Source organism: Pholis gunnellus, assembly GCF_910591455.1.
Source record: "Pholis gunnellus genome assembly, chromosome: 4".
Taxonomy (NCBI): domain Eukaryota; kingdom Metazoa; phylum Chordata; class Actinopteri; order Perciformes; family Pholidae; genus Pholis; species Pholis gunnellus.
This window is the reverse complement of record NC_136530.1, coordinates 22,541,671-22,554,138: the sequence shown is the minus strand read 5'-3', so window position 1 is coordinate 22,554,138 and position 12,468 is coordinate 22,541,671. Positions and strand designations below refer to the sequence as shown.

The window sequence follows — 12,468 nt, the reverse complement described above, 5'->3', positions numbered from 1 at the left end:
GAGGGAAAAAGTTAAGTAAGTTAAAAGTTAAAGAGAGAAAAGGTTGTATAATGCATCCATGATACAATAATAAATGAGCCATCAAGGAACTTCATCAAATGTATGCAAAAAATCTTCTAAATTTAGTAAAGGTTACCTGCACTATTGAAGCAGTCTTTATTCATTATCTTTTGTACCCAGTATTCAAGTTTATACTTTATTATTAATCAAATACTAGTAGCAAAACTGGCAGTACAAGATGTAGCGTATAACTTATTCAAAACAAAAAAGGGTAAGAAAAAGTCAACAATAGCCACATAGAGACAAAACAAATGTTATGATTTAAAGATTGGGATTTTTATTATACTAAATTGCATCTATAATATACAAACATTCACAATATATTGTACAATCACTTTGTGCTTCTCCTACATACAGGAGTGAACTGTAAGACAACAAGTTTACACTCGCTATATAATTTGTCCATGGTATACACAGCATAAAAAATAAATTCATACTCAACACCATTATAATTCCTAAATCTATCATTTACAAATTCACTTAAAAAATAATCATATGAAGACAATGACAATATTATTGTATGTTTCTTTTAATCAACATGAAGACACATGTGGAGTTACACACAGAAACGTGCGCTGTGGTAGCTATATAACAATTTGGCAGGATCTTTTTCTTTTTCTATCTTCAATATTTAATAATAAATGCACAATTTTTTTTCTCCTCGTCTTCCTTTTTTTCTTGACGTCTTTCGTAAACACACACATGTACTGTATCTCAGCTGACATGACATTATCAAAATATCACATTCTCATCAAAGATACTGTACAGAAACATTACAACTCAACACGCAATAAATATCATGATAACCATATGCAACACAATGTTGGCTCTAAAATCACACACACACACATTCATGTAGGAAACACTGCAAACACGACGGCTATGTGACTACACCTGCTAAAGGGGAAGGAGAGAACCATGTGCTCTTCACTCATCAGCTCTGCTCACATGTGTGCGTGAGTATAAAACACCCTCAGTATGACGCTGGATTGTGTCGGCCAGTGCAAAAGCTGTAAGCCACCATGAAACAGGGCTGCAGCTCTTAGTGGCAGTCTGGGGTCGAGTCTCTGGCAGTCTGGAGGGGAGATGGGGGTTGTGGTCATTTTGAGTCTCTCTGTGGCAGTTGTGTGTCTCTGTGGTCATTTTAAGTCACTGTAGTTGTTCTGCCTCTTTTTGTAGTCATTTTGCATCTCTTTGCAGTTGTTTCGTGTCCGTGAAGATGTTGGATTAAGTTCCCAACAATAGTTTTTTCTGTGGGTGGGGGGTGTGGGGGGGGGTACTCTTCCTGAATCAAGGGTCAATATTTGTGATTTTAGATATTGAACTTGCCTAACAGTCAGTTCTGGGCCCCCTGACCTCTTTTCGGCACACGTTAGGCCCATTCAGTAATCCTTCCATGTTTGCAATACCCAACCAAATATGATACGTTTGCCTTCTACATACTGTACAATGATTTGTCTTACAATATCCAATAACAACACTATAATCTAATCTAAATGAACCCTGTTAGAACACCAAGAGGCACTCTCTGTCTAACTTTATGCTGTTAAAAACACTACAGAGCAGCATGACGCTTTAATGTCAGACATGTTTTTGGACCCGACCCGCTCCTCTAATGATTGTGGCTGCAGCCCTGCCTGGGAGTTGTGCATTGGTGGTGTAGCCCTAAAGCGTCTTTCAAGCGACAAACAGCACTAAGTAAGGCCAGTAACAGTTAGTTAGAGTATAGGCATATTGTATTAGAAGGAACTCACTATTACTAGCTATCTGAGAAGCAGCCTAATCTGATGTTTTTTGGCGGATGACTCGCGGGTGAACGACTGTGCCCTGGAAACTCGTGAACGTGAGCAGCTGTGGTGCGAGTTTCTCATTGTGCTACACTTTGAGAGGAGAGGTAAGCTGTGCTTACCTGTGGACCCTACTGCCATCTCCGCTCAGCAGTGCACTCTCAACAAAATCTAGTTCGGTGTCTCTTTATGGTTGTGCATCTAAATTTGCCTCATCTTCGAAGGTCTTTAGACCGCTTTCGAAACGTAGACAACAATGGGTTGAAGGAACCCTTTAGTTAACCCGGTCACACCAGCATTACATAAATAACAACAGTTTATGTCAATGGAATCATCGCGATCAGTGGATTTGCTCGCAATGATCAAGGGAGTTCAAAAAAATCTTTTTTGTCAGTTTGAAATTTGGCGAGTTTTGACACAAATTTGCACCATTGACCAAAAGCAAGCCATCCAAACTGAGCCGAAAATGTAAAAACAAAGAAGTTCTTGTAGCACAATCCTCTTTTAAACAACCATCCTCTGTCATACTTTAACCTGTTCCACAATAGAGAAATGGTTTGCAGCGACGATATTACGAGTACCTCTCAAATAAAATGTACAAACTTATTATCCCGTTAGCAACCACGCTAACTACCTTGACAAGTAGCACTTGGCAGCAACCTCGCTCGCTTGGAGAACCACTGTAGCGTGTTAGCGGCCAACAATCGCTGCAAATATTCACTATGTCACCAAACTTCTAACACACTCTAATTGGCGAGGACGCATAATGAACTTAGCTTTGCCACTTTCTGGTGTGACCAGGCTTTCATTTTTAACTGTTATCTCATAACCTCCTGCATTCTAGCTTGGCTCGACAACCATTTCAAACAAGCCAAATTATATTTTGTTCAGTGTTCACTGCCACCCTTACTCCTCCACCTACATAAGGACCAACCACGGATACTTGGGGACGGTAAGGGGATGAAACTGGCCATATAAATTGCAGTAGGGGTAATGATTATTGACTGCTCACAAACATGGACTGAAGCAGAGAGAGTGTGGTGCTGCAATAGTTAATCCGATTTTTTTTTCTTTTTTTTTTTCTTGAGAGCTCTGGGGGGGGAGGCGAGGATGAGGCGACAGCGGAAGGATGAACGGACAGATGGACGGACGATCAGCAGCACTTCTGAGGTAACTGGGCAGGCTTGTCGGTCAGTCTGGTGGTCTTGGTGCCGGGAACCACAGGCACCTCCACGTCCACGCGCTCCGACATCTTTACACAGATGATGTCCACCAGGCGCTCGAAGACCTGCCGGACGTTGATGTTCTCCTTGGCGCTCGCCTCGTAATACTCAAAGCCTGCAGGAGGAAACAGAAGGGTTAAACAGGTAAAAATGGATACACATCATGTGAAGGCAGTCGTGACGAAGCCAGGAGTTTTAGCTTGGTAGGTAGGTAGGTACTACTGCCAACTGGGAAAAGTAATGTTACAGCAGTTTACAGCTACTAAAGACAAAGAGGATGATCATTTTACCGCACTAGTGTGAAATGCTGTGCAGTGTAGCCATCTAGTGAGGTGGACGTAGTGGAGTAGTGCTAAATGAAATGAAACGCTGCTGTAAAGTTTTTACATTGATTTACTAAAATGTAATATATTTTCCTCTGTAAAAATCAACCTTTGACCTCTTGTCACAATATTTTATATGAAGCCAGGGGGAGCTCTGCTAAAAGACACCTAAGCTCTCCTGAAAGCAAAACAAGTTCCAATTGATTATTCAAATCATTTCTGGCCAACTTAAATAAAAGTAAAAAAAACTTTCATTCACCAGGAACCTCACCCTATCCCCAAATTAAAGGAAAGAAAAGTCAATTCAGAGCAGGAAAAAATCAACAGTTGGTGAGACTTGGTATATCGACATGGTAAGCAATATTTAATCCTAACAACATTTATATTTTGTTATAAAACCTGTCAAAAACTGTATAAAATAAGGAATATTGCTAGAACCAATATAATCATAGAAGATACTGGTACTGAAAAACAGTTGAATTGATTTTGTTTGTCATTGACTGGAGTGTTTATTGACAAAGCTGGGACGGGACATAATTAAACATTTCTAAAATGATCTAAATTAAACAATCAGAAAGTGGACAAATTACTTTTAAACTGGTGTCAACTTATACAATAGATATAATATATTTGTGACAAGGGGTCACATGTAGACATTGCTTTTAAGGGGACACATTTGGATATTAATAGTGCTATCTTTAGGCTTTTAAAGACTGTTGTCTGACATAAGTTGGGTGTGGTTTCATCTATTTGAGCATCTCAGGGTGTGTTTGCTCTTTTCAGACTCTTCTTCCCACTTCACAAATATCCATTTGTAACCTGGGATACCACATGTTTGAATGTGACACTGTGAAACCACACAGTTGCAGGCTAGAAAAATGTCTTCAGGCAGCCACTTTGTGCAAAAAATGAAATGTCAGCACTTGTAATCTTTCAACCACCACCTGTAGCTTCTTTGCGAAACACTTTATCATAGTCACATGGATTTGCTTAAGCACACCCACATTACAAAATAAATTGGCTGACCTGGTCTGAAACATCGTCCTGAACCGTGTGAAACATTTTGCTGCAGCAAACTCTTGTTTGAGTGTTTCAGCCTGCAGCATTTACATTTAATAAAGGCTTGTATCCGTGAAGAAATAGCTCCCAGCAGTGGAGTTAAAACCAGTATTGTGCATTCTTATTTCAAACGCCTCTTTGGCAAGACACTTATAGTATTATTTAGGTATTCCTCAGTACACACACGCCCCAGGGAAGACATTCAGTTAAAATGGCTCATACAAGTTCAGCTCTTTCTCACAGTACATATGAATAATACCCGACCCAAATGGGTGTTGTAACATTATTTGTTTAAATTTAGTCAAATTGTCTCCATTAAAAGTATGCTGAATTAGGTATTAGCTGTTCCTGCTGAGGAGTGCCAGTCACAGTGAAACATATCGTTTGAAAATATAAACAATAAAGCACAAGTTGTAGCTTTGTGTTGCTTGTCCAAGTAACTTATCATCAGCTGCAAACTCACCCCCTTCTCTACCACATTCAGCACAAAGGTCTACAAATACAAAGAAACTCAGGGCCATCAAAACTAACACATCCCATTTCCATAACAGCACTTAGTGCAGAACCAGCCAATTACTAAACGACTCCCCAATTCTGCATCAGCACTTTACGAAAGCAAAGCACTAATACTGTATTTTAAAGTAAATGTATTTAATTGTTATTTTCCACGAGACTTTCCTCTTGGACTAATATCTTAATTCTACGGATGGATTTTATGTTTTATGGTGGAGGGTCTTACGTATTGTCATCATGTGCCTTGACTGTTATGCTGTAACTGTTTTTCCTTCTGCCATGAGCACAGCAACACATTCTTAACAACTGTAAATTGTTTGAATTTTGAATCTGGTATTGAACCTGGAATCTTAAAAACGTATTATGTATCTCAGTGTATCTTTGTTATGGACATATCAACAGTGTTGTGTTAAAAAGAAATACCAGTATGGTATTACATATTTTATACTTGGACTAACTAGTTAATTATAACAAATTTTGAGTGATAAATCTTCAAATTTCAAATTTATAAACTGCACATGTGCTGTGTGAGAAAGCAGAGGTTCATGGGTATTGTAGTATCTAGAGCCAATCCACCAATTCTCACAAAAAAAACAACTGATTTCACAGAAACGTAGTTGAAATCATTCAAACTGATAGTCAGAATATAAACCTATAAGACTGTTACATTACCCTGGAGACTTTCTGTGTCTCTGTGTCGAGAAAATCTTTAAACAAGAACTCAGAGTGGGAAAATACTTTCTAAACCTCTCTCTGTTAGCCATATTAGAGTCCTGTTAGAGCCCTGTTAGATCAAAGTATTCAGTAACACTCATGTAGCAACGTCTCACCTAACTGGTCGGCGAGGTGTTTTCCTTTCTCTGGAGGTACGATTCTCTCCTCGTCCATGTCGCACTTGTTGCCCACCATGATTACCTGGGCGTTGTCCCATGAGTACGTCTTAATCTGAGTCGCCCTGGAAGCACATTTTAAATCCTTTATTTTGAGTGTCAACACACAAAGAAGCAGCATACGCACAGCTTCCGGGGCAATCTCGTACCAGTCCTGGACGGCGTTGAAGGACTCCTCATTGGTGATGTCATACATGAGGATGAAGCCCATGGCACCACGGTAGTAGGCCGTGGTGATGGTGCGATAACGCTCCTGTCCAGCCGTGTCCTGAAAATAAAAAAACAAACAGCCAATCACACATCTGATTTACTCGGGAAAAAAATCTAAATTTGGGTTTGTATACTTGCCACTTGTAAGTCTCAAGCTCCACAAGTGCCCCCTACAGACCATAACAGACTGAACAAACAACATATTGATTGTTTATTTATTTCAGAGGAAAGGAAAAAGACCATCACCAGAACACATGGAAAGGTAGCACTAGAGGACAGAGAGTTTATCCTCTGAGGAGCAAATCTAATGAAGATCTGCCCTTTAGGATTTGATGTTTCTTGTGTACAAATTATAATTGCAAGGCTGTTTCTTTTGTTCTTGTACTGCAGACTACTGTTATCGTCTGCAGTTCAAACCCGCATCCGGACAGAAATTAACCAGCGACCAATCAGCTTGCTTAAGGTGCAGGTCCACACAACAAGTGGTTGAGAGACTTGGGGGCCGTGTGTCAGCTCCTTTGCTGGTGAAGTAGAAAGTCGCTGAAATGTCTAAGTAAATTGCCTATAACTCAGAAGGGTCCTTGCAGGATCATACGGTCTACTTGTAAAGATTAAAAGACTATGGGGAGTCTCAATTTCTTGATATATGCATTTACGTATCTCTACAGAGCATAATTCAAGTTTTAGCCAGCGCATGCATCAGAATAGCTATCTAATGTGAAAAAAGTGTAAATGCATCCCAAACAAATTCGTCACAGATGTTGAAAAGGTGTTGAGGCATCTGTCTCACCAAGATGCATAAATTATATTATTCCCCCTGAAGTTACACTGCAGCTGCGGTGAAATTAACCATTGTTCTCCCTGTCATGTATAGAAGCAACAACAGAAAAGCAGCTCCAGCAATTTCAACCCATGCGGTCATACGGACGGCACAACAAGCTGCCGTAGCATTCGTCAGATTCCTGATCATTTCAACAACTGAATGTTCGTGTGTCCCACAGAGGCTGAATTGTTGAAACTACACTGTGCACCAGTTACTCTTATAGTGCATCACCGCCTCTTTCTGGACTGGAGTTGTGCCGACCCGGATCTGCGTATAGTCCGGGAAAAGCAAGACGAGCTGGTATACCAGATTTGCTACAGTAAGCCCATTGGTTTTGGGATTCACAGAAAGTTCTAGCTGGTCAAATGGTGATTTTGCTGTGAGGATGGTACTATGGGAAAGGTCAAAGTTATTAGGATTCATCAACTGCTGGGGTCCATTTGTATCCGCAGGAAATATCATGGAAATCTGTGAACTAGCCAACCTCACTGATATTCTGTGTATGAACTGTTTGAACACTGTGTCCTGCTAACCGTGAATAGAGATAAGCCCATATCCAAACATACTAGGCTGGGGTATTATCAGATATATTCTGGCTTTCAAAATCTTTTTTGATTTCGGCTAATGGTGTTTCCATGGAGACACAAGCTATGATACATGTCTCCATCATTTGGACCGCAAGTTGTTAAAAAGCATACATTTTAGCTGCGACACAAACACCTAATATATGAATATATAAACAGATGTCTAACAGACCAGGAAAAAAAAAAATTCTAGATACTAATTCTGGAGCAATCGTCATCCATCCAACACATACACACGCCTGTTCTCACCTCTCAGTAACAGAGCAAGTGTTGAAGTTTCACACTGACGCATACAGAAGCTCAATCTACACTTTACCACCTTTCACCTCGTCATCAGTTTGTAGTCCATTGATTTGTCGACTCTACAGCTCACTGACTGTGCTTCTGCTACACTGAAAGAAACTAAAACGTTCCAACCAACATCTGCAGTCTGCACTCTCTCCTTTCCTTGTCTGTATATGGTGCATAGAGCATCGATATGTTCGTAGCTGCAGATATAAACTGCTGGTGCCGCTGTTACTTTTCAGTTTTACACCAAAACATTGCAGAAATATTTATAATATTGTGAGACAGAAATTTACAACGACAACGATTTAATCTTTTAAGGCGATGAAAGCCAGGTGAATAACCAGCATTAATTTTACAAAGAGACCAGGATTGTGACCTTGCATGTATTTAATTGGCCAACCCAGAGCCTTGATTAATGGCATCGCACTGCGGTCTAACAAAACTGGAGCCAGGTTCAACTTTTCTTTTGCTGCACAACCCTAAGTTGTTGTGGTCTAGATGGGGGTGTTAACGGAAATAAGGAAACGGACCGAAAAGTACGAAGCCTCCATAAACTTCAGAGTTTGTGTGCACATACTTGGACAACAAAGCTGATTCAATGCATTTTGCAATCCCTGATCCACGGAGAAAGACTGAATTGTATGATTATGTCGTAGACTTCCGTTGGTTGTGACCACAGTGTGAGTTCCTGCACCCTCAGCTGTGGATGCTCCGGCTAAAGTCTATCATTAGAGCTAGCATTGTGGTACTGTGGTGTTTTGGTATCACATCTGATAAAAACACAGCAGGTTCAAATCCCGATGATGCTTCCTTGTCTCTTGTTAACAGGAGCAGTAAAGAGGAGTCACAGTACAGCTACCGCAGCTATAGCTATAGCATCATAGATTCAACCACAAATGCAGCCATAGCCCGATCAATAACCACATCCACAGTCACAGCTTTAACCAGCACAGCCAGGCAGAGCGACCGCAACGGTCGGGATTCAGCCTTCTGAAAGAAGTGACGGGAAATAAATGCATCGTGTAAAGTGTCACATCGTCTCCGCTTTCTGTAGATCCTGCAGAGTGTTTTCCAAAACTGACTGAGTGTATTACCAACACACTAACTGCTTCTATTGATCAGGGAGAATGCAAAACTTAATGTGAGGGGACGTAGAACAAAGATTGTGAGGTCATTGAGGGGTGTGCAGCACCAGAACAGCAACATAAAGTTTCTTCTCTCAGAACGCTAAAATGAATGGGTTTCTACCACTGTACTGGGCACAAAGATTATAATACTATGTAATATCTACACAAGATAAAACACCGATTCATTTTTTAGCATTAAAAGAACAACTTGAACTTGTCAGGGAAATTTGGTATTTTCAATGATGACATAATTAATACAATATTGTTTTTTGGTTAAGATAAAAAAAAACAATCATGATCAATCTATTGACACCACATGTGCTCGTTTATTCCTGTTCTCAATGGGGAAGAACAGGTAACAGATGTTAGCAATATGTTAACGTCTATAGTTGAAGATGTGTAAAGAAAAATCAAAATGCAGAAAATCCGGTGGTTTGAAATGTACTTCATGATAAATTAAAAACATCAGGGATACATTTTTGCACAGCCAGTCAGTTACGAAGACATCTCACAGGAGCCAAACATCTTCTTCCGCTCTTAACACTCTTAACCGTCGTTATTTGAAGCGCCGATCAATCCGCGCCGATCACTGCTCCCCTGCAACAAATCAGCTGAGCCTCGATGTGACTTTCACGCATGTCCACAACAACTCCCACTTCGTTCAGCCACCGTCATCCTCCCCCATTTCATCCTCATACCACTACAGCTGGTCTGGGTGCAGTCATTCTGCTAAATTTAGCTCTTTTGTGCTTCACTTCCTATGCGCTTATTCAACAATCTCTGGTTTTCTCTTTCTTTCGCTTCTTGTGGGATATGGCGACTGCTTATTTGCATTTAATTAATTCAAATTTTATGCAGAGCGTGATTATGTGTGTGTGTGTGTGTGTGTGTGTGTGTGTGTGTGTGTGTGTGCAGTGGCGACATTAATCATAAGAAGGGTGATAAGCATAGCCTCAGGCAGTGACTGATTCCTCTCAGTTTAGTTGAAAGTGGAGAGAAATGTGTTTGAGTTCCACAGAGGAAGAATGTGAACAGCTGAACACTGCGACAGCATGTGCATTAATGTGCTGCTTCGAATGTCCAATCTTCTGGTTCCAGTCTTTCCAGCAGATGTTGAACTTGGTTCTAGGGATTTTCTCCCATATTATTAGTATTAGTGAGGTCCTACACTGATTTTGGGTGATCAGGTTCGACTCGCAGTCGATGCTCTAGTTCATCCCAAAGGTGCTGGATGGAACAGTTACAGACCAGTCGTGTTCTCTCACACCAAACTGGGAGAAACCATTTCTTTATGGAGCCGGCTTTGAGCACGGTTTTTGAAGAACATTGTTGTCTAAAATTTTGTTTTGTACCGGAGCATTGAGATTTCCCTTCATTGGAGCCAAGGGTCCCAAAGATTCCTAATATCTCCCTAAACATTGTTCTATACTGTCCAGCCACTGTAGACCAGACAGGAGAAGATCTGAAAATTGTTGATACACTAATCTTATCCTCCTTTAGTTATTACCATGTGATCAAAGCAATGAGCTTACAGGCACAATGAGTAGGATTTGGCAGTTGCTGTTTGTAAACATAATATTCAAAGCTGGCCCCTCCACCCCGGATCAACGAGGGTTTGCTCGCCTGCAGGTGAAGCCAACCCCAGATTCACTCTCGCTTTGGTACCAGCTTAGTCTGCTTAGCGTCTTGCCTGTGTGCAGCCTGAGAGGACTATATGCAGACACTTAAGTCATTCAATATGTATATTTATATTTACAGTGTATATTGACCTAGAATATGCTAGAATTGATTATAAATCAAACATAACATGGGGAAGCACAGTGCTCTTTCTGGTAAAGTTTGTTGTAACATAAAAGGTATGAGGTATCTATAAATAGGGTTTAAATAAAATAGGTTTTAAATAGAATACAGTTACAATACAGAGGCTTACATGAGATGTGTGTGTTACGCTACCATTATTACGGCGAGCACAACAATCCATTTTATCATCATTTTTCATTTGTGGACTTCGTTGTGTCCCCCCCACTGCTGAAAACAAACGCATTGAACGCAACTTTGTTTCGGAAAATGCATTATGTAAACACAACATAATCTAAAAATAACGCGAATGAATTAGTTGATACAAGCAGTTTGGAGCAAATTCATTAACAAATTTGTCATCAAACGAACAAAACCAGTTGACATGCAGTGAACCTGAGCAGTTGGTAACCCGACTTGTCAACTAGCCTCAACTCCAACTAACAACTACTATCACAAGATTAAAGAGTATGATTCAGCCAGTAACATCCAAGGAGTTCATTATTCTAACAGAATAAAACAAAGATTTGTTTTTTTTATAAACATTTTTGTCAACATGATAGCATGCCTACAGAAAACCTAAAGGCAAATCAGTATTCATTTTAGTCAGAATCCTGCTGTTTGTTGCATTGTATTGTTTATGCGTGTGCATGTTGTTTGTGTTGTGTCTATTTTTACTCATCACTGATGTGCTTTCAGTTTGAATCAATCGGCTCTGATTAGCTCTACTTATGGCACTCTTTCCCCCCCACCACACCACCACACACACACACACACACACACACACACACACACCTCTCTCCACCCATCTCCGTCCCCCCTCCCCCAGGCTCCTCTGTCCCCTGCCAGGTCTCAACCCCTTCACCCCAAGAGGTCTCTTTAATTGCCATTGAAGACAACACTGTTAGTGTGTGCGTGTGTGTGTGTGTGTGTGTGTGTGTGTGTGTGTGTGTGTGTGTGTGTGTGTGTGTGTGTGTGTGTGTGTGTGTGTGTGTGTGTCGGTGAGAGAGTGAGTGAGCATGAAGAGCTGCTGCCATGGCAACAACATCACACCGATGATACAAGCTGAAGAGAACCAGAAGTCTGTGTATCTGTCTTTTTTTTTTATCCTCCTCCCAGCAGCTTGTTGTTGAGAGCAGAACACCATGTTACACTGCATCACTCTATGTTACAGTAATGTTCCTCTATGTCATGGCTTAATATAGCATGACGTTACTGTATGTTACAATAATTTATATCATATGTTACAGTGTATTATATGATATGTTACATGTTATATCAATCCATCTATGCATCTATCTATGATCTAGACCAGACAGATAGATATATTAGGATACAAACATAAATCCATCCACCCTCACCCAGATCTGCAGCTTGATCCTCTTGTCGTTGCGATACACCGTCTTCACCTTGAAGTCGATGCCCACGGTGCTGACAAAAGAGTTGCTGAAGGAGTCGTCGGCGTAGCGGAACAGGAAGGAGGTTTTCCCAACGCTGCTGTTGCCGATGATCAGGAGCTTGAACATATAGTCAAAGTTCTGGTCGGAGCCGTCCCGCTGCCCGAAACGCTGGTCTGCCTTCGCCATCTGGAGGTTTGGTTTGAGGAGAGAGAGATAAAACACAATTAGCATCAGGAAAATCTGACATTATTTAGACTGTTATGTATTTTAGGAACCTAAATATACAGGAAAATAAATATTTACACAGAAAAAAAAACAGTTTCACCAAAAATTACATTATTTTAGCGCTCCCCCTTAATTTCTCAAATAAGGCTTGCTGGGGAG

General features: G+C 40.6%; 1 protein-coding gene across 1 annotated transcript; it reads right to left on the bottom strand.

Annotated features, from left to right (window-relative positions):
• Positions 1-2,887: 2,887 nt before the first annotated feature.
• On the bottom strand, positions 2,888-12,270 carry rab3b (RAB3B, member RAS oncogene family; the record flags this gene model as incomplete). Its single annotated transcript, XM_079157970.1, has 4 exons — positions 2,888-3,185; positions 5,796-5,920; positions 6,005-6,123; positions 12,046-12,270. 4 exons carry the CDS (start codon positions 12,268-12,270, stop codon positions 3,001-3,003), a joined length of 654 nt encoding a protein of 217 aa, XP_079014096.1. The 3' UTR covers positions 2,888-3,000.
• Positions 12,271-12,468: the final 198 nt, after the last annotated feature.